A 27,340-nucleotide genomic window follows, 5' to 3' on the forward strand; every position below is an offset into this window, starting at 1 on the left:
CCTTGAAGGTTAAGGTGGATCAATCCTGACAATGTTTTCATTAATGTAACATACCTTTTCTCTTAGCCCACGCTACACACGCCCGACTGCCTTTTAAGTTTTACGTCAGTGTATTACAATGTAAATAACGTTAGCACTTCCATAGCCTTGGCCTATTGACAATGGCTCAGTTTTTGCTGAATGTTGATCTAATCTACAGTCAGTCAGTTAAGCAGTTATTGAAAGAACTTTTTGACCAAAGATTTTAAATAGCACTTTTCCAACAAACTGCATGTACACTAACAATTTGTGGGAGAATAAACACAGTTTAACAGTACACGGAGGTATATATTATGACAATACATGAGTGTATATTGACTGAAATTGATCGACATTTATTGCTTGATTTTACATTTTGTCTCATAGCATTTCCCATTATGGAGTTAAAACAAATAAAAAGAAATGTTTTAACTCTGTCATTTTCATTTTCATTTAAAATCAAACAATGCAACAAAAAAAGCTTGGACAATTTTGTTATGTGGATTTTTTTTTATTTCTTAAATTTCTTAGATTTTTTTTCTCCATTTTATTTTTAAATGTGAATGTTCACAGTCAACACCGCACAATTTTTGACCATAGCCAATATTAGAGAAACATCTCTAAAATTTTCATATATATAAAATAATTCATTCAAAGTAAATAAAGAATAACAGCATGGATCATGTCATTCAGTCCCCAATTTTACATTATGATTTCACATAAATCATTCAGATAATTCTTTTTCATTTTCATAAGCGTTAACAATTCCCATTCCCTGTGTAAATGTCAAAGTAAAAAGGTGCTGAGGTGAAATGCAAAGACAGGCGCTGTCTCACATGAACAGGTGTTGAATTAATGCTTTGATTCTTATGACTGTAAAAATAAATGGCTGAAAAGAAGAACTGCTGAAATGCTGAAAGTGAGACTATGCTGATAAAACCCCATCAGAAGCACAGCAGTGGGCCGAGTGAAAACACTGGACACATCATACACGCTCTCACACTCACACACACGCAAGCACACATACAGCCCCTGTTCCTGTGTATAAGAACCACGTGACGTGCACTGAAATTTCGCAGGTCAAAGGAAACCAAGCAGGCATCTGTTTCAATGGCAATTTCCAGTGCTATTTTCCTTGGTTTAATCGTTCCCAGGAGTGAAACACATTCGATTAAAATAAATTACACAAGATTACACATTAAATTAAATTAAAAGTAATACATCTACATCATTGATGATTTTTAGTAGAGTTGTGAATAAAACGGACAGCTGAATTCTTCTCAAGCCCGTCAGTCATCCTTCATGTTACTCTTTCATCAGAGGTTCACCTCAAAGAAAGAGGGAGAAAGGGGTGTATGATTGAGTTCATTAGTGGCTTGTTTTCCTCCCGTATCTTCATCTTCATCTTCCTGTTACTGAGCAATAACAATCATCCTAATAATATAACAATATTAACAACCTGCATTCATTGAATGAACCCGCCAATCATCCATGTCTGTTAAAGAAAAAAAAAAAAAATTGAACGAAAGGGGAAATAAATACTCCAAATACTGTGTAAAATAAAATGAAAAAAAAATTATAATAATAATTTGAAATGCTGTTTTGTGAAAGAAAATAACACATTTTTGTTTTTACTTTTTCATTAAATATAGAGTGTACACACATTTCTTTTTTGTCAAACACAAACTGTTTGTGTTGGTAGGGCAGGTTTGGATTGGTTGTTGAGTGGATAGGGCAACGTGGGATTGGTGAAATCTCTCAAAGAAGGAAAGGATTGGTGCTTGTGCCTGTGGTTCCGCCTCCCATGGATCCTCCTGTTCCCATTACTCCGCCCACCCCAGGCGGCCCACCCAAAATCAGTGAAGGCTGCGCAGGGCCTCCTGAGCCCATCAGCAAGGGGTTTCCTGCGGGACCCATGGGGGATATTCCACCAAAAGGCATGCCCATTGAGCTGGACTGTACTATTCCCATGCCCATGCCAGGGGCCGCCATAGGGACCCCCATTCCTGGCATGGCCATCCCTGGCTGAACCATTCCCACTGCTGGTGGAGCCATGTGACCCAGCATTGGGTTTGGGGGAACAGGGCTTGCACGGAGCTGGCTCAAACCAAGTGAAGAAGGTTGAGGGGAGATGGATGCCATCGGGGTCACGCCAAAAGGATTAGAAGTGGAAGATGGGGTCGGAGACACCCCTCTACTGGAAATGGTACTGCCCGGGGTAGCTCCCATACCTGTTGAGGAGGGACCTTAAGGAAAAGGGAGAAAAAGACAGTTTGAGGGATAAACAAACACATAATTTCTGTCTAAATGTGGCCTATTTTAAATACACACCCTGTGTCTGTAGGAAGGGGTTGTGAGATGTTGAGGAGATGCTTGGCGGTGGAGGTTGTTTAGGTTTGGGTTTTGATGATATTAGTGAGTCTAAATCCACGAGCGCTGCATTGGGGCCCAAGAATGACTCTGGCGTTTTTCGAACAGGCAAGGAGGAACCGAGCGATGAAAGGTCAAAGGGCACCGGAGAGCCTGTGCTGCCTCCACCTCCTACATCACCTCCTGTCAACGAGGATCCTCTTCTCTCTAGATCTGCTGTGTGTGGAAAAGAATTAGACAAAAGACTAACAGGTAAATGGTTAAACAATATGATATTGCGACAGACTAACAAAAAAAAAAACAGGTTTGCAGTCCAGCTGCTCCTTTGCCAAGCCCCGCCTTAAAAATGTTACTGACCAAAATCAACCAAAGCAAATGTTGCCGTCCACCATATTATTAGACAAATATTTGTTTCGCAATAAATATTGGCAAAGAATTAACACTTTAAGAGCACCATCTCTTGAAGGTCAGTTTCCCTTTAAGAGTGCATCAATGTAAGTTGCTGTGCTGTGTACGCCCTTGAGTTGAAAATTAATTAAACAGTACAGTCCCCATTATTAAATGTAACTTTGAAATGTGCAGTAAGTCACTGTAGTGACGACAGTAATTAAACAGTTCTCACAGTAAATGTTAGTAACAGTTATGTTCACTTAACCTGCCTTTCCAGTATCTCCAACATGAATATATCCACACAAAACAAATGAGTGCCAACGTGTTTACAAGAAAAGCATAGTTTTCTAGAGCTAATTAATGCAACTAATTAAAATCAGGATACATTCTAGTCGCAAAAGTTCAAATATTTTAACGCAAAGCTCAAATCAGATCTGAAAATTATGCATATGAACTAAATTCCACACAGCTCCCACACTACTCTCCATTGGAAATGAATGACTTCCGGTCTGTTGTTTGTCGGGAGATTGTGAAATGGCGACTTTACACCAATGTTATCAGCTGTCGTCGTGTTTGCTCTCGGATTCTTACTGCATAATTAAACTTAAAAAAAAATTTATTAAAAAGAAAAAATAAAGAAACAACATCAGATGCAACACTTTTCAACATCACAATTAATTCCAGCCCACACAAGAACATTATCCACTATATTTCTGTAAATCTCCAGTTCATCTTAAGAAACTTTCTGTAAAGCTCGTCTAAACGAGCAAAAGTAACGAAGGGGCGGAGCTTAACAAAGGGCCAATTAACCAGTACCAAGTAAAAGACCTTTTCATCTTCAGAATTGGTGGTGTCTAATGGAAGTGTTGTGTGTGAATTACCAGCAAACACACTGTTGGTGTGTCTAATGCAACTTTTCTTTGGCAAGTCTTCGGACAAATCAGGAGTGTCCAAACCTGCTCCTAGAAGTCCACTGTTCTGCAGAGTTTAGCTCCAACCCCAAATAAACACAACTTACAATGATGTAATGAAAGTCTTTAGGATTATTAGAAAATTCCAGGCAAGTGTGCTGGTACAAGTTGGAGTTAAACTCTGCAAGATGCTGGCCATCCAGGACCAGAATTTGACATCCCTGTGATAATAAGCATCTATGCATTTACATGTACAAGTATACCTGTGCCATTAGTTTGTTTAACCGAGCCACTCCAGGGGTCAGAGGTCAGACCGTCAGTGGCAGGGGCGGCTCCTTCCGCTGCCCAGGGATCGGTTGACCCTGAGAGCGGAGTAGGAGCCGGAGCCACTGAGTGAGCCCAAGGGTCGGCACTTGGAGGGGTCACAGCTGGAGGGGATGCAAGGAGAGTTCAAGGATCAGTGGACACCACAAATATAGAGGAAAAGCCAGGGAAAAGACAGAGAGGACACTGGGAGGACACATCCTCTACACTCTCACCTGTGGATGCCCAGGGGTCAGAGTTCACTCTAGAGGACGAGTCACCCCATGGGTCTGGGACTACTGTTGCTGGTGCTCTTCCCCAGGGATCGGCACTCGGGGGAGAGGCGGGGGAGGCGGCCCCCCACGGATCGGCCGGACCCCAAGGCCCAGCGGTGGATGCAGGAGCCAAAGTGGGAGGAGGAGAGGGTCCCGCGGAGCCCGATGCAGGGGCCCCCCAAGGATCTACGACACTCAACTCCATCAGAGACGACTGAGAGAGAGACAGGTCAGTAAGATGTCCTCATCAGAAGGGAGTATGCGACAAAGCAAAAGCGTGAAGCTTGTTTGAGAGAGGACATACACTTACACTTCCAAGTAGTTTAATAATAGCTAGTGTGGCAAAATGGTAAGGAGGAGGAAACTCTAGAGGAAGTGAAACGGGCTCACACACACTGTTGCGCTAAAGAGCGTACGCAGGGTGAGAGACACAGACAGAGCAGGTAACTCTTGGAGAGTGAGAGGCAGGTACACAAACACACAACCCTCGGTAACACAACACACTACCATGTGTACACCTCAAGCTCTCGCCCTAGAGGAACAGCTCATCAAGCATGAACTCTTTCTGACACAATCATACACAATCACACACCTCCTCGGGCTTGGCTTTCTCCCTCTTACTCTCCTCGATGGCCATCTGCAGCCTCAGGTCGTCTCCCCTGCGCAGACGCTCCTCCTGCCAATCACACACCACCGTCACATCATCATAGTGAACCAAGTTCTGTGGGCTGATGGGAAATGGAGTCTAGTGAACTGTGGCAACCTGACTCCCATTTCTCACCAGCTCCAGAGGTGTGTTTAAAAGGCTTGAGTTAGACACAAATGAACAGCATTTGGAAGTAGTGGGCAGTTCATCTACTCTGATATTGCATTGATAAGCTCTGGTGGAATTGCAAAGAAAGAACAATTACTGAGAATTATAGGTACTTTTGAAATGACTTGTTGATTTCATCATGCAAAAGTGAAGATTTAAGAAGATTTCAAACAACAGCAATGACTAACAAGAGGCAAGTTAAAAAAAAAAAAAAAAACAGACATTACTAACCTTTTACAAGCACTTATTAGGTATTTCTTAGATATTTCGATTGTTCCATGATCATACTGATGTATATATGATTTTAGGCTGATCTTTGATTTGAAAGGGAAGAAGATAGCAAAGGAAAGGTTCATCCACTGTGAATTTTTGCTCCCTGACCTTTTGGTGAGTCTCCTGGCTGACTGTGAGTGCGTAGCGGATCTCTGCATCTTCCAGAGGGTCTTTGCTAGTCTGAAGGAGGGGGGCAGGGTGAGGACAGGTGTGAGTGAAGGAGTGAGAGGGGAAATGTGTAAAAACTGTGCAGAGGACGGGCCTCTAATGTTGAATGTGTGTTATTGTACTTTATTAGAGAAACAGCCCATTTTTCTATTTTAAGATGGCAGTTAGGAAAGAATGTAGATTTAGGGAGCTTTAAACATGGTTATTATTAGCAGGGCTCAACAGTAAGGATGGCTTGGGGCCAGCGTGAAAGTGTTGAGCCAGATGACAGAATGGCGTTCACTTGCCCTATCTTTTTATACTTTGCAAACTTAATTTTTTTTAAATACTTATTGTATTATTATATAATTATAATAGCTATCATTAATTGTAAAAAAAAAAATATTTAATAATTATAGCAATAGATAATATTGACATTTTTAAATATATACATATACATTCATCATTTTATAACTTTAAATGTAAATATAAAAAATACGAAATTTAAAATGAGATAACTTGTAAAATATAAATGCTATAAAATATATATTTTAATAAAAATCTATGATTATTTGTTTTTTGGGTGCCAGTTCCCAATATACTTCAAGCTAAATCTAAGAACAAACTGGTGTGACGTAATTTAGAACAAAATCAGGCCAAAACGAAGTTTGTTTCTTTTCTACAGCTAGTAAACACTTTCGATCTACCATTGGTTCGTGGCGATTACATGATAATTAGGTTCTCTGTGGCTCCAAAAATCTTTTGTTCAGTCAGTCAAGGTCAGACACATGTACCCACATGAACACACTGGAGAGCTGCTTTATAGTAGGTGGAGTAGAAACTGAAGTTGTAATTTTAGAGACACTGACACTGTTTTTCATGTTTAATACTGTACAGCTGCTTGCATTAAAGCAATCTATTGTATGAAGTGCTAAATAAAAAAACATGAAGTGACAACTGGAGTGACGAATTGCGAGCTGGTGGAAACATATCTACGTCGCTTCTTAAATGTTGTTTTCTCACCACTCATTTTTGTTGTGTTCTCATTCTGTTATTGATAGGAAAGCATGCAGCGCATATATACATATTCATCTAAACGCCGCTACCAGCAGCATGTACCACGTCGGGATGTTCGCTACCGGTGCTGGGCAAGGGCAAGTAGATATCTGAACTACTGGTCCGACACGGCAAGCAGAAAAAAACAGTAACTGTTGAGCGCTGATGGGGAGGCCACAGTTACTATATTATTAGTGCTGTCAATCGATTAAAACGAATTAATCACTCATTTCCTGTAATTAATCGCACCTAACATTAAAGTTTTTTTTAAAAACTTGAAGAAAAAAAGTTTCACATTTAATCTCCAAATTAATGCAGAAACAACATAAAGACAGTGTATTTTAAATATTTAATCTAACAGAAATATACAGAAATTAAGTTATCAAACACTTCACAGTCTTCACTGCATGAATTAAATATAGGTTAATCCTTATTAAAGTTATAAATGTTATTTAGTCTAGAGCAGTGAGTGACTTTCTCTTTGTCTTTTGTTGTTTGATTAACAATGTCAGACAGCAGCAGGTTAATTAGGCTGCTGTCACTTTAAATCCTGACGCACATCTGACACAACATGCCCTCACAACTCTTTACGGTCATTTAAGATCTTTATTTAACTCATTAAAGACTGTGCTTACGAGGATACTCAACAAAGCGCGCATTTTTGCATAATTTTGTGTTTTGTCTGTTCAAGAACGAAAGAGAACTCAATGTGGCCTGCGCGATGTCTAAAGCAGCTTTCTGTGCGCATGAGTCGTGCGTGTGTCCCACAGACGGGAGATTTCTTGTCACGCTTGAATGGTTTAAAAGCACTTGAATGAATAATAGCGTGATCATATAATGTAACGTTAGCTAAAGAATGATGAAAAAAAACAGATGCTGCTTTAAATATTTTAACGTGTTAATCTGAAAAAATGTATTGCATGCATTAGCACGTTAATTTTGACAGTACAAATTATTATGTAAGAACAACTTGTAACTCTTCAATATGTTCAAAAGTCACACAGCCCATTAAAGCAAATTATTACACGACTCTCTGGAATACTTGATTTTAATTGTTCAATCTTGGCATTTTTCTTTCAAATATGTTTGTATAATGACTGCAAAACTTTATAATTGACCACTGTTTTAGAGAAATAATTTCCTGTGCAACCTTATCACAGCATGGTCTCTTCTTTCCTTGTATACAAAAGCTCAAGCCATGTAATAAGCAGGATAATGTACAGCAAGCCGGACATTACTGCAAAAGGAACCCCTTCAGGATGATACATCCCTCTGCTTTGCATTAGGGCCTTAATCACCATGTCAGGGTTTCTTCTGCAGTAATGATTAGCTGACTGTATACCCTTACATGTTTTTCCGCTAAAATCCAATTTCACATTGTATGCTTACAAAGCTCTTTCTGTTTCTAGTAGAACAACTATTCATCTTCCTCAGTCTCTGAGCCATTTCAATAGTGCATTTTACCTGCAGCCTGAAAACCTGCCGCTGATTGGCTGAGAGACTTTACCTGCTCTGCCTCCTCCTTGCTCATGGCCAGTGCCAGCTGGAGCTGCAGGTCCTCCTCTCCAGAGCTCTGGGGCCACGCCTGCTCAGCGTCTGCTCCTGAGTGCACTCCTCCCCCTAAAGCAGGAGCAGAAGGGGCCGAAGATGCTAAGGGAGGAGTCAAATGACAGCCATTATGATGCATCAATAGGTGGTGGAGTATCGGTCCCTAAAAGTGCTTCCAGAGCAAAACGCTTGCCAACCTCCACACTTGGCCAACGCTGTGAAGTGCAGAGTGCTTTTATAAGGGGGCTGACAGACATCTTTGAGTGTCCGCTCTGACCCCTTCATGAGCCCCTCCTACTTTAAAGCACTTCTAGTTCTTACCACTGCTGGTCTGTGCCATCTTCTCTTTGGTCTTGAGCGCATGGATTCTCTCCTCTCTTAGCCTCTCCTCGTCTTTTAGCAGAGTCACCAGCTGCTTGGCCTTTTCCCGTACATTCACACCCTGAAACACACGCACAACATGTGACGTAACATTCAGGAATGTTTTGTTTTGTGCAAAGCATGTGTGCAATTGCAACAGGTTTAATGGCTCTTTTGTTCAGCATCTGAATGAATAATTAAACAACCTGAACTGGAAGTTGTTGAGTTCGAGGTAGTGCTCGTGACAAACATGTTAGGCATATACCAGGGGGACTAAAATAAAACCTAGTGAGCTGAAGACTGGGCTGATGTTTTTGTGGTTTAAGTGTGAGTGGGAGAAAGACCTTGGTTGAAAGTCATGGTGTTTGAGTTGACTGCACATGGAGACCTTGAACGAGAGATTGTTGTAGTGTGTAAATCATATTTGAGAACGACTAACATGTTGAAGGACACTTCAAAACTAACACTAAGAGCTCTTCTTTTATTTCCTTATTGAAAGAGAAAACATGTCTCAGTTGCATGTGTATTTATAAATATAACTTTCAGTTTCTGTATACCTGGTCCTTGCCATCTCTGTCAATGTACTGGAAGTCTTTGAGTGTCTGAACGGCGTAGATGTTTTCCCTGCATTGCTGTGCCACTCGCTCTGATCCTGTCTTGATCAGATACTCCATCAGAGTCATAGCCTTAGAAAGAGCAAATGTAAAAAATACAATCAGATTATGTTGTTTATAACCCCATATAATACATCTGTCACTAGCAAGAGTAAAACCATCAAACTTACTTTATATACATGTCTCCAGTTCTTCCCATGGTCGTTGAGTCTCTTCCAGACCATGCTCATAATCTCTGAGAAGGCCACTACATTGTATGTCAGATCAGCAATCTCTGACATCAGAGAGCTAGAGGGACCCCATGGGTCATTAGAGGTTGCTTCCCTAACCTGGAGAAAGTACAAAATAAAGTTCAATGGACTTTGCTCTGCTTCTGAATACAGTGCAATGCACACTGTATGCTGCCTACTTTTTTTGAAAGTGTCAACAAACGGACAGGGAACTACGTCATCACGTTGAAAGGTCACGCCGGCGCCGGCAATACTATTTGAACTACTATTCATATTCATCACAATGTTATTCATATACTATTCATATTCACTGAATACTATTACTATATATTTATAATAGCAAACAATACTATTTGAACTATCCTCCTATGTACGGTCGCATTGTAAACAGTGGGGCGGTACTTCTGCCGGCGCGACCTTTCAATGTGATGATGTAGTTCCCTGTCCGTTTGTTGATCAGCTCAATCCGAACTATTGAAGGTAAAAAGTCTATAAATTATGAAAAAAAAAAAAATGAAAATGACCTATCGTTTCGCTAGATAACAACCTCTTCTTCAGCTGTGATCGCGTACAGCCCGTTTAAACACTTCAAAGACTTTTGAAACTGCATTGATTTGGACTTAAAAACGATGGTCACCAATGAAGTCCATTGTTAGAAGAAAAATCCAGAAATGTTTTCCTCAAAAAACATAATTTCTCTCCCACTGAGGAAAGAAAGACATGGATATCTTGGATGGCATTTGGGTGAGTAAATTATTAGGAAATTTTCATTTTGGGGTTAACTAATCCTTTAATGCTATTCCGGTCACATTAACGTTAACTTTTCTGTAAAAAATTTCAAGCAAAAGTGTGGAACATGAAGCACATATCACATAGAAACCAAAACGAGCAGGTTTCTTTTGCACTGTACACCCTAATGCTCAAAATAATTAAATGGTTTGGATAGGGTAAACTTAAATGAAACAAATTAGTTAATTAATAAAATAACTTTTCTCGAGTTAACAAAACTGACACATTTTAAGTAATCTGAATGGTTTAGTTGGTTTAAATTGTATGAACTTGTTTCTTTTAATTTAGACAAACATAAAATTGAACTGAAACTGAGCTGGGATTTCTATTTCCCAGCATGCTTTGCCAAAACACTCGAAAGGGAGAGTAAATGCTGAAATTAAGTGTTATATAATGTTTTGTGCAAGATTAAAGTTAAGTGTTAAGTGGCGCAGGCCCAAGGCGTTAGCGAACTAAACGGCTGATAGTAAACATGCTGCCCCCTGTCCTTAAAGGGATAGTTCACACAAAAATGAAAATTCTGTCTTAATCACTCTCATGTTGTTCCAAACCTGAATTAATTTCTTTCTTCTGCTGAACACAAAAGATGATATTTTGAAGAATGTGACCAGACAGCTGCTGTTCCCCATTGACTATGGAAGTCAATGGGGACCAGCAACTGTTTGGTTACCAACATTCTTCAAAATAACTTTTATGTTCAACAGAAGAAAGAAACTCATTCAGATTTAAAACAGCTTGAGGGTGAGTAAATGATGACAGAATTTTCATTTTTGGGTGAACTATCCCTTTAATGTTAATAAATGTATTATTGTTATCCTTTTACAGGTTCATCTGATTATTCATTTTATGTCGATATTTAAGGATTTAATTGAATATAGTACATTTACTTTTTATATAAGAAGATACTGTTTATCCTAAGTTACTTTATTTGTAGTTAATTATTCTGACCACTCTTGTGGGTTTGCTACCGTTACAATTAAAAACCGCAGAAGGGTAAAAACATGCCAGGCAGACATTGACGTAAGCAACACAGCTACAGCTAATAAAATTGATAAGGGTGTGATTTATAGTGTGCGAAAATCAAGCATTGACAAAAACATATTGGCGGTACAGAGGGACACCCAAACATATACAGAGGGACACCCAAAGAAAATTCTGCTTAGAGCCTCAAAAAGGCTTGGGCTGGCCCTGAAGAGGGAGATTTAGTAGCGTTTAGCGTTTTGTTATGCTAATTTAGAAGATTTAGCATTCAAATTTTAAGAAGGGTTTTTTGGGGGGGGGGTTACCATCATGGTGATGAGTGGAGCATGAACTTGGTTTGAGAACAGGTATATGTTAAATGTTCTATATTGCCATACTCTTGGCAATTGCTATGCTATGCTTTCAAAGCATTGTGCTACCAATTAACCAAGTTAGCATTTACCGAATTAGCGTTTCCACTACTAAAACTGTTTAAATTGAAATTACATGCTAATTTTAAGGCGAGACACGGCAGGCAAAAACATCGGGTTTTTTTAACTGGTCAATTTTGAGATTTTTGGATATTTGTCTTCAATAACATGTCTTCTTTCAGACTTGTGGTGAAAAAAAGTCTGAAATACACATTTAGGTCTTTATTTTACTACACTTTGTCTGTTTGCATCTGTAGATTTCTCATAAATTCAACAAAAGTTGGCGTTCTTAATCAACATGCTGCTCCGCGATCGCTGTCTGCTCCCTGTCATCACATGCACCGCTGGAAAGCTCTCTCTCTCCTGTACAATGCTGTCAGATCCAAACATGGTCATTTCCTTTTTATCAGCAACCAATCGTGAAAGTAAAAGGGCTGAATGCGCAATCTCATTGGCTGATGATAAATCTTTAAAGCCCGTTTTCTCAAAATGACTTTTCTCTCATACTCCAAGTCCGAAATCTCCACTTCAGTAGCACCTATATACACCAAACTTTCCAGTCTTGTACCTAGTTATATTATGAAGACATTTACAAAGGGATTTGTAAATATATTATTCCTAGCCTGATTTATATAACATTTTATTCCAAAAAACATGGCGAAAATCATTTAAGGCTATTGACAGTATATTCTGATTTACAGGATAACAAAAGTAGATATCCATAAATCCCTCTGTAATTTTTTTCCCCATCTAATATGTGAACACAATGAAAAAAATAATTTTTAACCTTGCTTTATCCAATACCCAGATTTCGTTTTTTTAAATATATGCAAATTAGTGCATATTTAATTAGATATTGCCTAATTTGCATATTTAAACATTAAATTACAGAAAACTTGTAATACATTTTTGTCTCATCTTAATGTAGGTGATCAACTGGGAAAGTTTCATGGTGATATCTGCTAGTTAAATGTTTACCCTATTCACCTGTAGTGTCTCGCCTAAAGTAAAATATATGAATTAGCTTACACAATAATTTCAAGTTAATAGCTATTAAAATGTTTACAAAATAATAAACTACCAGTTCTGCTTCCTTAAACTTTGAATTTAAATGCTTACCTCAATTTTTATTTTATTTTTTGCAAACTTATTCGGGTTAACAGTGTGGTCAAAGCGGTGAATTTGCGTGACTAACTTGAACATGAGCAGAATCTGCGTGGGGACTGTAGAATGGTTTCCTATTTAAATGACTGGATATCATATCAATTTCGCTGAACAATGGGGTGACCGCATACAAAACGTGATAATGAGTCATGCACTTCTTGAGATTCATTTAAGATTTTGTGTTGTAAGCATTTTTGGTTAGTTTCACCCGAAGCAGAAATAACTGAAAAAAAGACGGAATGAATTTCTGCTCCTTTGTATGACTACATAGCATACAGTTTTATTCAATCGAAAAAATGAAGGGCAAGCACAAACCATTTATCAAGAACTAAAAGACTATCGATGAATACGATTGTTTCAAGGCCAAGAAGAAGAATGTGAATAGAAGAAAGAAAGAAAACGAAAGCAAGGTTATAAGGTAAAAGTCTAACCTTTATCTCTGCCTCTGAGTAATTGTGAACAATGTTCTTCACTTGTCGCCGCAGCGATGATGTCGACATGGCAACAGGCTGGCTATCAGGTTCTGCAAAATCTGGGACATTGTAAAACAATGTCAATAAAACACTAATATGGACAGGCACAAAAGCAAACAGAGGCTACACATTTTTCAAATGGGAGTGTATCGACTGAGTTCCAAACAAAACTTTAAAATCTAAGAATGACACGGAGTTACCAGTGAGACGTTTTGTAGAAAACACAAAAGAAATGCTTTGGCAGCTATTCATCCATCTCCCCGTCAATAAAAAAACCCAAAAAACATTAGATCCAATCTAACAGAGCGTCACCAGTACTGTAACCATGAGAGTCTAGCCAGAGGAATTCCCCAACCTAAAAAGCCCTGTAAACACAAGAGCATCTGATGACGTGAGACTCTGGCTCCAGGAAGTGTACTTTACCTGGGAGTGTCAGTCTCTCTCCCCCCCTCTCGGTCTCTCTCTGTGTGCGTGCTCAGGTCGGGGTCTCTCAGTGTTTAGCCTGTCCACTGTTCCAAACCTCCGCACGGCGGCCACATGAGGGCCCGGAACCACAGATGTGGGGTGAAACAACTACGAGAAGAACAGAGATTTAGACAGGAGGTACAACACACAGGGATGAAAGCTGGTGCAGCACTGTGGAGGCTTAAAAACACAACAGGCATTCAATTCCACTCTCACACAATAGAGAAAATGCATTAATAGCGGACAGTGCCTAAAGGCACAACACATTACTCATCTGTAACATAAGCTAGGTGTAGGCCAAGAGAAACTACAGCAAAGCTAAAGCGTCACACCTGCTGTGACGTACAAAACATTCAATTAATCACTTTAATCAACACCACGTTTCAGACACATTTTACTACATTATGTAGCCCCGCCTCTTTTCAGCGCTGCGCTTGTTTGTATTTCCACAGCATGAAGGTAAGATCTTACGGATTTATGAATGAACCGCTCGTTTTAAAATCTTCCTGGTCTACTGACTTTTGTTATGACATCCGCTTAAACATTACAATGCTCATGAAAACTTTAATTAACTCTCCAATAAGTGAATCCACTTCACCGACTAATTACTCTTTGACAGCGATGCCACAGAAATATACAGAGCTACTGCAAAAACGGAAGTTCAAACTAAAGATAATATTCTAAAGATGGCTGCGCGCTTGTTTCGCTTGTGCATAAGGTCTATAATATAGTCTACTCTACTGTACTTTTTTTGGAAATAGGCTCATTTTACAACTCCCCCAGAGTTAAACAGTTGAGTTTTACCGTTTTCGAATCCATTCAGCCGATCTCCGGGTCTGGCGGTACCACTTTTAGCATAGCTTAGCATAGACCATTGAATCGGACCAGACCATTAGCATCTCTCTCAAAAAAATTACCAAAGAGTTTCGATATTTTTCCTATTTAAAACTTGACTCTTCTGTAGTTACATCGTGTACTAAGACCGACGGAAAATGAAAAGTTGCAATTTTCTAGGCTGATATGGCAAGGAACTATACTCTCATTCCTGCGTAATAATCAAGAAACTTTGCTGCCATACCATGAGTCCAGCAGGCGTAATGATATGACGCAGCGCCTGAAAATAGTCCCAGCTCGGTAACTTCCAACGTGACCGGGACTAAGTTTGTCTAACCTATTAGACCTATTTCAGGCGCTGCGTCATATCATTACGCCTGCTGGACTCATGGTATGGCAGCAAAGTTTCTTGATTATTACGCAGGAATGAGAGTATAGTTCCTAGCCATATCAGCCTAGAAAATCGCAACTTTTCATTTTCCATCAGTCTTAGTACACGATGTAACTACAGAAGAGTCAAGTTTTAAATAGGAAAAACTCTTATCGAAACTCTTTGGTCATTTTTTTGAGAGAGATGCTAATGGTCTTGTCCGATTCAATGATCTATGCTAAGCTATGCTAAAAGTGGAACCGCCAGACCCGGGGATCGGCTGAATGGATCCGAAAACGGTAAAACTCAACTGTTTAACTCTGGTGGAGTTGTAAAATGAGCCTATTTCCAAAAAAAAGTGGAGTATCCCTTTAATACTTTTTAGCAAGTAAAAGGCTTTTAGTATAATTGTTAAAAAGTCCACCTTCAGGTCATTGTACATCTTTTTAGTGTGAAATATTTACTGATTTGTATAAAGTAAATGTAAGAATAACTTATATTGTTACAAATATTTCAAGATGAACATTTACTGGACTGAAGCAACTTAGGTTTACTTGATTATTGCTACATCAATTTTTAGAATGTTAATTGCTTCATGTTAAAATGTATCGAATATAACAAAACAGGCTTTTATTTGTAACCTCTCAGTCATCATTGTATTGCGTTGTTTTATTGGGAGATAATGAGAACTGATATTTATATGCATTTTATGCAAATAGTCTGCTATACTCTTAGAAAAATCTCATTGATTTACAACAAGCAATCAGCATTTCATCTTACTTTTTGACCATACATACAAATAACAACATCTGCAGCAAATTGCATTTATTTGCTCAGTTTGGGCCTCTAAATAAAATGTATTTTCCCTCCTCGAAAGTGAGCTTTTTAATTAGTTCATATTTTGTCTAAAGGTACAATACACTGTTCCATTAAAAAAAAACTAACGTTTCTGACTATCATTTATGTCAGGCTTTACAGGGTTAATATTAAATTAAACACATTGTACAACACAGATATAAAGGAGTTACTAACATAAGTTGATTATATCAATAAACTTATTCACTTCGTAATAGCACCACTTTCATTAAAGTGAAATCATATTTATGCAAACATACTAAAAATGTATTTCTAAAAAGTCTCGGTCAATCCAGAAAGAACAGGCGATAAGTAGTAGTTCATGAGGGTGTATTAATATGCAGCACTGTTGCATAAGGCTTTGACCTGATAATAACAGCCGCCTTGAGGTTGCCAGGAACAAAGTACTAAAGTCTGAATGAACTGTAGTCAATTAGACCACAGACCTTGACTTCAACCTCCATTCAAAACAGTAAATTCAGGGGTCAACAGGTGGTTTTTCAAAGCAAGCTGTGAGGAGATACACAACATTCAATAAACTTATCTATGACAACTGTTGCTTGGAAATGTGTGTGTGAAATCTGACAGTTGGTGAAGTATCAGATCTGTTAAAGTGTCGAGTAGTTTATCTGTGTCTGAGCAGATGACAGAAGGGGCTATCAAATCTCTCTAGATCCCCACCCAGCCACAGAAACAACCCGCTTTTTATTCCAAGCCTTTAGACAACCCTCCGAAAGTAGCTTCAACACCAAATAAGCCTTGTGCGGTCCACAGTGTCTCAAACTGATAGAAAGAGATCATTCCCAAGTCAAATAGAGATCAGCTAGCTGGGGCTACTTACCGCTGAGCTTCAGTTCCCCCTCTCAAACACGACCAGACATCCAGCCGAATAGCAGAAAGCGGGTTATTACCGGTGAAGACTGGAGTGAAGGAAAGCGCTGTTGTCTCTGTCACGGCGCTGAATTAAAAACACTCATTTAGAGGCGTGAACGCTGCGCTATGCTAACTCAACTCATAAAGAGACGCGCGTGAGTGCGTGACAGATTAAAGCGACAGTGATCTTCTTTCACAACTATCACCTCTCGAGTCGCGTTCGTCATTTAAATATATAACGTGTCACACAACCGATTCTAATGCTATAACAGAGCTACTTTCTTAAAAACCGTCTGCACTGACCCTGCTGTTGCTCGGCTGGTCAGAGGAGATGGCGGCACTTCCGCTTCCGTTTCCCCGCAGCCGGACGGACCGCGCCCCCTTGCGCGCTCCCTGGTTTGCATATTCATAAGCCGTGGTAAATATTACCCTAACAACGATTTCTAGGTGGTTTTCTCGAATAGCAGCGAACCGTATGAATCTAAATACCCTCTGTGAAATGTGAAAATCTGGAATATGAATATTATATGCACGCAAACAAACTTAACTGTCCTGTTTTGGTGACGTTTGCTCACTCAAGAGTTCTGTCTACAATCTAGACAGGAACGGCTGCTGTGCTATTGACATTTGTGGCATCCGGGTGTCGTGTTAACCTTTACAAGCCTCGAGTTGTGAAGAGATGATAAGTATCCCTCTGCTGTGATATTTTCTTTCCTAACTTTAAAGTGATGCTATAGCACGTAGTGCCCACACAACGGCGGTGTCCTCAATAAAAATGCGCTGTTTAAACTGCAGGAAAATCCTACTTGCACTACACCAGTGGTTCTCAACCTTTTGGACTTGAAGAACCCCCACTGCACTACTTGTTTTCAAACGTTTGTAATAACAGAAAAGTGAAAATAGCCTATATAAAAGTCACCAAAATTGACAATTCTTTTCTTTTCTTTTTTTGGGAATATTGCAGTATTTATTATAAATTATTTGTCTGTGTACATCATTGGTCACCGTGATTTTGCCAAGTAAGACATGTTCCTGGATCTACATATTTTGTTGAAATAACATTCCTGTCCCAAAATTTAGTCCTTACCCTATCCCTACCCCTAAACCTAACCCTACCCATAACTTTTCCCTAAAATCAGAGTGAAATGGTAGGTGAATAACACTGATGTTGAAGCACCTCATCCTGGTTCTAAGCCTAAACTTGAAATAAACTGTTAACTTGTCCCTCAAATCTGATTGGTTGATTGGAAAGTTGTTCCAGGATCAACAAAGATGTTGATCTAGGAACATGTGGTAGCCTACTCGGTGAAATCATGTTCACCGTACATCATTATTTTCTTAAAATGAATGAGCCCTCGTAATCTTTAATTAAAATAACTTCCCCTCCCATTTGCAACAACTTCTCTTCTTTGATGACGTGTTTACTGGCGTGAGGGCGGAACATCTGTCACTCACATGACATCACAGCAATATCAAACCACAACCATCCAAAGAACCAATGCATTTCTGATTAACAAAATCAAGCCCCGGCCTTACAATGGGAAAGAAAAGATTATCGCAACTTCCTTTTCATGCCGACTTTAAAAAAATAAACCAATTATTTTTGTAATGCCAAGTTTCATGACCTGTATATAAAACATTTAAAAAAGATATAATCAGTTAACATCCTTATTTTTTTTGTATTTTAAGTTTGATTATTTAATATAAATAATTTTAAATCATCCTGCGGCCCTCTTAGCATTTTGCAAAGGTGCCCTATGGGCCTCCACCCCCTGGTTGAGAACCACTGTTCTACACTATTCTTGTCTTGTGGATATATAAAATATTCATACAAACATGTTCAAGTCTCCTGATTGATTAGATTGCTCTTTATTGCAGAACATTGCTTAGAAATTTAAAAATGACACTATGAAATGTATTAAAGTGCACCTAAGCAAGAATTATTCTTACTTTACATGTCTGAACAAGGATATTTTAGGGACTTTTTCTTAAAATGATGATGTGTAGTATTGCATTTAAATTCTTTTCACTGTAAAAATAGAGCAATTTCTAACACTTAGAATATAAGAACATAAAAATAACATACTGCTGTTTTTACCTCAGGATTCCAATAATAATTTTTTTTAATTGCTTTTATTTTCACTTTTAGAGTTTGTATCCTTCATTAAAGTAACATACAAAAGATTTACTTTGAGCTTGTCTTATACGGCATGCTGCCATGTTTCTTTAAGATAAAAATGGCAAGTTGATGATAGAAGTCAACTTGCACTCATGCAGAAGAACTCAAGGCCACCAAAGGTAAAGAACTTTCACACTTTTGTAAAAGATTTAGAGAATATATATGAAATATATTTGAATTCATTGTATAAATAACTCAACATTCTATACAGCAGGTAATTGCAATAGACACCCAAATGATTCATTATGTCACAAACTGCTCCGAGAAAAAAAGGTTGAGGATCCAAATGCAGTATTTATTGAACAGGGTAATCCAAAGTACAGGCAAGGTCAAACGCAGGCAGGCAGTCCATACAAAGAAACACAACAAGGAAGGGAACACAGGCAAAAGAGTAATCCACAGAACAGGCAAAACTAGGGTGAATGCTAGGAATTGCAGTGTAACACTAAACAAGACTTCACAGATAATGAATGAGAAAACCAGGCTTATATGGAGTGAGTAAACAAGATGATGAGACACAGGTGAATGTAATCATGGCTGGGTAAAGGATTATGGGGAATGGAGTCTGTGAGGGAATGACAATAGTCTGTGGAGTGCCCTCTGGTGGCTCTTAAGGGCACTCCAGCTGGTGACCGTTACAAATTACCTATTTGCGGATCTTGGCGATTGGGTTACATGTTAAACTAATTCTATGATGTCTCAGACATACCATGTGACATTCCTGAACAGCAGGGGAGTGACAGAAGCGTAGTGCTGATTATGAATGGAGATGAGACCAGAGGGATTGATGAAGTCTCTTTGAAGTCAACAGCAGACTGTATTAGTAACAGCTTCATGCATGTAGAGGGCAGCTGGAGAAACAGAAACGGCCACTGTTGTGATAACAGGGGTTGTTTGCTTTAGTAATACAGTAGCCATGTTGTACTTGAGATATCAATGGAAATCTTTCTGAGATTTAAATGTATAAAGAATCAAGAGAGAGAGAGAGAGAGAGAGAGTTGAGGTTCAGGGTAAACTGAGAATGAGATACAGAAAGAGAGAATGTGAATTGGCAGCACTAAGCAGAGGTTTGTCATTGAAAGGATGGTTGTATTAAGTTCTGCAAGCTTTCAGCTGTTAGTTTTGTCACTCAAACAGATGGCAGAATGTGCAGGTTAAATACCATTGAAGAATGCCAACCAATAAACAAACAAATAAATAAAACAAAAGATACACATAACTGTTCTCTTTTCATTATCTTACCCAGCGGTGTTTTTAAAGTCCTGATAATCAGTATAATAGCACATAAATATTTTACTGTATGCATTACATTTACGGGTTTTATACATTCCAGTTTGCCTTTTTTTGGAACAATGTGTGTTTACAAATACATGAACTGCCTGGACCATTTACATTTTTATGCATTTTGGCAGACGTTTTTATCCAAAGCGACTTACATTGCATTTCAAGGTACACATTTACATTCTTATCAGTTCTTGCTTTCCCTGGGAGTCAAACCCATGGCATGACCTTGGCGTTGCAAGCGCCAAAGCTCTACTGTTTGAGCAACAGGAAAGCAGTTTTGCCTGAAACATAAGAATGGGATGAATTGCTTGTTTATGGAACTGTTGCATAAAGCAATATTAAAGATTCTCTTATTAATGGAGATAGCAACCTCAAATTCTATATCACTGAAGGAAGCATAATAGTCAGTGTAAACCACATGCACCTCGTAAGCCAATACAATGGCGCTCATGTTACTGAATTGTTTCCATGTTTTACAACAGTCAGTCACCATGTACATTCATGTACACTCTTAAAAATAAAGGTTCCAAAAAGGGCAATAGAATGCCATAAAAGAACCATTCTCCTAAAGAACCTTTGCAGTAAAAAGTTCTTAATGAACACATTTTTTTTTCTTTGTTCAAAGAACATTTTAATAATCAAATCAATTTTTTCTTAGTGTAAAGAGCTTTTTTCCACTACCTTTCTCATCACCCCAAACTTTTGAACGGTACACAACTTGACCCTATCCTTGATCCATTAGTGGAATCGCATTTCCATGGTTAATTTGTAGCTGTTAATGAAGTGGTATCATATCAATCAAAAGTTCAGTATGGAGTAGCACAAGGCTCAGTACTAGGACCGTTGCTTTTCACCCTACATGCTTTGGGAGATGAAACACGGTGTTCGTTTTTCACTGTTATGCTGATGATACTCAGCTCTGTATTTCTTTGCGGCCTGACGAAACTTACCAATTCACAAAACTAACGGAATGCATAGTTGATATAAAAAATACTAGTAATTTCCTACTAAATAAATTCTAAGAAAAACAGAGGTTTTAATTATTGGACCAAAAACCCTTTGATGGCTATATTATGACATATGCTCTTAATGTCAAATGCAGAAAGTTAATACATGCATTCCTGACCTCAAGGCTAGATTATTGTAATGCTTTACTGGGTGGTTGCTCTGCAGGCTAGCATAAACCGATTCCAGCTGGTATATAAATAAAGGCGACTTGACTTGACATGTAGCACATCTTCTTCAAGGACCCCTGAGGGTCCACTGCCCCCTGGTCTTGTACTGTGATTCTAATCAAATATCTCATCTATATTTGCAATTTTTATTGCTCCTAGATTTATTGCAATTCGCTTTATCCTAAATTCTTATCCTAATACTTATCCTTATCCTAATATCCTAAATAAAAGTCTGTGTGGCACTAATCTTACTGCATCCTCTCAAAAATCGAGTAAATCGATCACACATCACTACTTTGGAATAGTTTCACAATGAATTGTGAGAATTTCACAATGTTAATTTCTTAGTCAAGAGCCTTAGGAGTAATTAGATCTCAAAACTGTTAAGCTCTTGTTATCTTCAGTATTACTTAATCCAGCAGAGCTGCAGACTGGAGCTGCACAGTAGGAGGAATTTACTAAGTGATGGTGTTAGGAAGAAGGGAGATCAAGAGAGACCTCAGGGAACAGCAGGAACTGAATAGAGTGTTACAGACAGACTGACTGACAGGTGGGACATATTGGGACACTACTGACGTACGGGAGTAACGAGAGAGAGCGAGAGAAAGAGTGAGACTCTGGGAAGGGGCAGCATACCTCACTGCTGTAGTACATGGCTATCTGGGATGGAAACAAGCAGAGGAATTTTGGAGGGAAAAGGGAGAGCAAGGGAGAGAGAGCAGAGGAAGGTGGTAAGCAGGAGGGTCGGCAGACTCATTAAGGATCAAGAGAGAGAGAGAGCACATATATAAAAATACTGAGTAGCAACTGACACTCATGCTTGCACCGCAACATCTGATTAACTGCTTGTCGATCTCCGTTGTATGTTGATAACGAGCAACGGACAGTTTGACTCAGAGCTCAGTCCTGTCCAGATGGGAAAGAAACAGTGAGAGAGACTTCCTGAAAGACACTGCAGCGTTGGACAATGACTGTGAGTCAAATACTGATCTTATGGAAAATGTTCCATTTCATATTAATACACACTAACAAGTATTAGAAATGAATATTTAACCAAATAACAATATATAATAATAGCACACACACATATATTGATGATTTCACTAATGAGTGTAAATTGCGGCTTTGCAGGTGTAAATCATGACTAAATAACATTTCAGATTTTATCCTGCTAAATCCATTAAAGCTGTGCTATACACCTGTGGGTAATATAAAGCGCTCCAGCCGTGCTCAGCACATACTGCACATATTTTGCAATAGTGGCACTCAGTGAAGATAGATAGATAGATAGATAGATAGATAGATAGATAGATAGATAGATAGATAGATAGATAGATAGATAGATAGATAGATAGATAGATAGATAGATAGATAGATAGATAGATAGATAGATAGATAGATAGATAGATAGATAGATAGATAGATAGATAGATAGATAGAATGTTTGAGTGTGACAGTAAAAATATTCATAATTGTTCATCAGTGCCAGATATCATTGCTATAAAACTTTAAATGTACTGAAGTGCAATATAATAATGTTTCAAAAATTATTCACAAGAGGTTGAATGGGTAACCTCATTAAAAAGATCATAATCCCTTATGGCAAACCTCAGAGAACACTCTTAATTGCAAGAAATTTGGGTCACACTTTAGTTTAGAGTCTAATTCTCACTATTAACTAATTATTAACTACGACTTTTGCCTCAATAAACTCCTAATTACTGCTTATTAATAGTTAGTAAGGTAGTTGTTAAGTTTAGGTATTGGTTAAGGGATGTAGAATGTGGTCATGCAGAATAAGGCATTAATAAGTGCTTTATAAGTACTAATAAACAGCCAATATCCTCGTAATATGCATGCTAATAAGCAATAGTGAGAACTGGACCCTAAACTAAAGTGTTACTGAAATTTGATTTTAAAACCAACATTGTTAGTCTTACTGTACATTACAGACATGAAGGTTGCATGGAAAATGAAACAAGCTGGAGCATATGCACGTCCACTCCTGGCACCTTATCAAAGGCCACACTGCCAGAGACGTCTATCAGTAAGATAAAGGCTGCTCTGGTGGTTCTGTTCTCAATGCCTAGCAACACACTCATACAATCGCTTCACTAGGACCACATCACAGACTTATAAAGTCGTAACAGAATACCGTACAGTTACATGGTCCTGCTCCTCAGCTGAGTGGTGTTAGTAAAGGTTGCATATGAAAAAGCAAAAAAAATAACACTGACGCACACAAGACTGGTGTGACGCACACTTCTAGGAACTTTAATCAACAAATGTCCCTGATAAATATATAGGGTGTAATGTAAATATGATCTGCTTGCTTTGTGCTATGTAAAAATGCAATAAGTAACATGCGCCCTAGCTATTTCAGGGCTGCCGAGGTGTTAATAGGCTTATGGTATTGTTTGACCATCCTCTGACATAAAATTGAAGGCTGGTGAAAGTATTGACAGATGCAGTTAAACTGTCATATAACTATCATTATTACATGGCTCTCTGGAATACATGAATCTCAATTGCGCAATTCTGAAGTCAGACATTTTTGTGTAATTGGTCGTTGTCTCAAGCTAGCGATTTCCTAAATAGCAATTGTAGTCTCTTTTCTTTAATTTCATGCCCACTATGTGGTAAATAGCGAGAATAAGGGGGATAATGTATAGTCAGCTTATCATTATGACAAAAAGTATCAGCACTATCTGTATATATCTGTTAGTATAAGAGATAAGTATCGGTCGATATTGGATATTTAATTGTGCTTGTTCATTTACACAGTTTTTTCCACTTAGATAATTTTTTGTCATCATCTAACACTCACGAACAAGTTCTTTAAAAACATTAATAATATTTATAGAAAAAAACATTAATACAATTTCTAAGGCAGTCTGTTCTGGGTTGGTTAGGAATAGATTGAAAAAAATTGTCTCTTTATAAGAAATTACATTAATTCATGCAAATAAAAATATTAAATTAATTAAAACACTAAAAATGTATAACACTGATAAACGTTACATTTAGAAAAAGTTAAAATGAATAGCTATTTTCATAATGTATATTATAAAGTTGTAATGTTTAAATTCAGTTTTATTTATTGATTATTTAGACAAAACAGTATCAGATTTTATATTTTTAAAGCATTTATCGGTTATCAGCCATAACATTAAAATAATCATCAGCTTATCGGTATCAGCCAGAATTTGAATATCAGCATAAGTCAAAAGCTTTTCATAATTTTAATTTTTACAAAGATCAAGCTGGCATCACATAAAACAAAAGTAGATGCTTCACACAGCATACTGATTGAAAATCATCATTGTATGATTAAAGTCGGCATGAAATGGAAGTCGCGTTAGTCTTTTCTTCCCTATTGTGACGTATATCCAAGTGAAGCGGCTTCTCGAACAAGAAAAAATGTATGACGGGACTTGATTTTGTTCATCAGGAATTGATTGGATGGTTGGATTGTTGTGTTTAGCTATTTCTGTGACGTCATGTGAGTGACATGTTGTCCCGCCCTCACGCCAGTAAACACATCATCAGAGAAGAGATGTCTTTGCAAGAGGAGGGGGAGTTTTATTTATTAAAAATTATGTATTAAAAATGCTAAATTTATAATAAACACTGCAAATTTCATAAAAAAATTGCACAGCAACTTTAATGTTAGTTTACTGTTGTTTTCTTGTCAGACTGCGCCAAGAGAGCTGGATGAGCTGTGCTACCTCACGGCTCAGTCCATGACATCACTGGTGACATCAGAGCACTTCAAGCTGATCAAAAAGCTGGGAGAGGGGTCGTACGGCAAGGTGATGCTGGCGGTGCATCAGAAGAGAGGTCAGTTGTTTTGTGGTCTCCTGTTTTGTTCAGGCTGAGCTCTAAACTATAAGACGGTGCATTTGGTGAAGGCGAAGCACTTCTCACTTTAGCAATCTTTGAACTTCCAGGAACCCCAATGGCTCTGAAGTTCTTCCCCCGTCGCTCTACCACTCTCCAAGCTTTCCTGCGTGAATACAATCTGTCCGTCTCTTATTGCACACACCCGTCTCTGACGCGGGCTATAGGCATCTTCTACTCCACGCCTTCCCACTACGTCTTTGCCCAGGAGGCTGGTCTTTATGGCGACCTGTATGATGTCATTGTGTCAGAGGTCAGTAAATGCAGCAGAATTTTAAATTCTGTCATCCTTTACACACCCTCAGGTTGTTCAGACGAGATTTAGATGACCATTTATAGTGGCTTCTCCTCATTAAAGGGCCTGGGACATTGATCCTGGTCCTCTGATGACAGTCCTGATCTAGAGCTGTCAAAATTATGATGATGCATCGTGATGATTAGAGCATTTTTTGTAATGACGTCTCTTCAGGGAACAACGCATCTTTGATTATTCAGGCACGTACATGTGTCCTCCCTGATATGGCTCCCGTGTTCTCACTCTCCTGCCAAAACAACTGCTCCTATCATCAGCCTTGATACATTAATGCGATTTAATGACAGTACTTACTGTACCGCTGAGGGAAAGATTAGAACACAGACTTTCCGTCATCTCATAACTCATAGGAATAGGACTGTTGCACAAACATTATTGCCAAAGCATAAATACACATAACAAATGCATTGAAAAGAAAAGAAAATAATAATGCTAAATAAACGAAAATAAGGCCATGCTTGAATGAATGAATGAATGAATGAATGAATGAATGAATGAATGAATGAATGACTGAAATGAATGAATAAACAAACAAATAAATAAATGTAAAAAAGAAAAAGAAAATGAGCATATACAAATAGCAATATTATTGAAAAAGATGGTGGCCTTAATGGTTAAATAAATAAATAAATAAATACATACATACATACATACATGTATACAAATATCAATAATAATATTTTAAAAGGAAAATTAGGTGCCATGAATGAATGAGCATTTACAAATAACAATATTGGATAATAAACAATAAAAGGACAACAAGATGCCTTAATGGATAAATAAATAAATATTATTATTATTGTAAAAAGGAAAATAATGTGCCAGAAATGGCAATAAATAAAAAACAAAACAATAACAATAATAATAATAATAATAATAAATTAACATGTAAAAATAGCAATAACAATATTAATGAAAAAGGGAAATTGTTAATTGTTATTGGCAGAAATGTGTTATTTCTAAATATTTTCCCATCCCTATAAAAAACAACTTCTCTTTCTTTTTCTGTAGGTGGTGAGTGAGGAGTGCGCTCAGAGTGTGATGTCTCAGTTGAGTGGTGCTGTGTCTCACTTGCATTCGCTTGGCTTTGTGCACAGGGACATTAAGCCAGAGAACATCTTCTTGTGTGACCGTGTTTGTCGCTGGGTCAAACTGGGCGACTTTGGCCTGGCGCGGGCAAAGGGGACCAAGGTCCGTGCTGTGTGGTACAACTCTCCTTTCTGTGTGCCCGAGATGGAGTGCGCTAAGACAGTCAGTAAGGCAAAGGAGGAAGCAGAGGACACCTGGATGACAGTAGAGCCCAGTTTGGATACTTGGTCTTTAGGCATCCTCATATTCTGCCTGCTGACAAGCTGCTTCCCCTGGGAGGAGACCACTTCTGACGACCCTTCCTACTGCAAGTACAGAGACTGGTTCAACCGAACCAAACAGAGAGAGGAGAGGGCCAGAGGACAGAATGAACTGAGGGAGGGAGAGCATTGTGAAAAGCAAAACACTGTGAGAGAGGAGAATGAGGCTGAATTAAAAGTTGCCCGTCAGTTTGACTCTTTAAGCTCATTCGTCCTCATTCTTCTGAGAAAGCTGCTGAACCCGCTGCCCTGGCTTCGCCCCGGGCCTGAAGAGATCCTGTCTTACCTTGGAGGACCTTGGTTACTGAAGACAGAGAAAGAGGAATTGAGGAGAGAGCAGGAGGCACACTTGGAGGCCAAGAAGATCCACGAGAGAGGAGGGGTGGAAGGGGGAAAAGAGATATTGGGAAGGAGGGAGAGATAAAGTTCATGTACGACAGCAATATTATAAACAGATGTACTTTATATTCAAGAGTTTTTATATATATTTTGGAAGATTAGTTTTTTACAAATAGACTAGTTTTGGATGTATACTATGTGAGAGGCATTAACTTTTTAAAGATTTGTATTTGTACAGTGGCCCTTGGACACCTATAGGTAGTAGTATTAATAGTATA

General features: G+C 38.4%; 2 protein-coding genes across 7 annotated transcripts; one reads left to right on the forward strand and one right to left on the reverse strand.

The window, feature by feature from the left end:
• Positions 1-563: 563 nt before the first annotated feature.
• On the reverse strand, positions 564-16,884 carry epn1a (epsin 1a). 6 transcript variants are annotated; one of them, XM_084435574.1, is made up of 13 exons: positions 16,492-16,884; positions 13,550-13,699; positions 13,085-13,185; positions 9,250-9,408; positions 9,023-9,151; positions 8,427-8,547; positions 8,065-8,177; positions 5,463-5,534; positions 4,860-4,943; positions 4,229-4,481; positions 3,953-4,117; positions 2,350-2,604; positions 564-2,264 (listed from the first exon to the last, which is right to left on the reverse strand). In XM_084435574.1, exons 3-13 carry the CDS (start codon positions 13,151-13,153, stop codon positions 1,777-1,779), a joined length of 1,908 nt encoding a protein of 635 aa, XP_084291700.1. In that variant the 5' UTR covers positions 13,154-13,185; positions 13,550-13,699; positions 16,492-16,884; the 3' UTR covers positions 564-1,776. The 6 variants fall into 6 exon arrangements, with proteins under 6 accessions (XP_084291700.1, XP_084291699.1, XP_084291698.1 ...); XM_084435573.1 differs by having other exon boundaries at positions 2,350-2,601; positions 8,065-8,207; XM_084435572.1 differs by having other exon boundaries at positions 8,065-8,207.
• Positions 16,885-22,023: 5,139 nt separating this feature from the next.
• Positions 22,024-27,340, forward strand: sbk3 (SH3 domain binding kinase family, member 3). The gene is made up of 4 exons (XM_084385682.1): positions 22,024-22,134; positions 24,857-25,001; positions 25,112-25,314; positions 26,386-27,340. The coding sequence occupies exons 1-4, from the start codon at positions 22,129-22,131 to the stop codon at positions 27,145-27,147; spliced, it is 1,116 nt and encodes a 371-aa protein (XP_084241808.1). The 5' UTR covers positions 22,024-22,128; the 3' UTR covers positions 27,148-27,340.

The sequence above is a fragment of the Rutilus rutilus genome, assembly GCF_951802725.1.
Source record: "Rutilus rutilus genome assembly, chromosome: 17".
Taxonomy (NCBI): Eukaryota; Metazoa; Chordata; class Actinopteri; order Cypriniformes; family Leuciscidae; genus Rutilus; species Rutilus rutilus.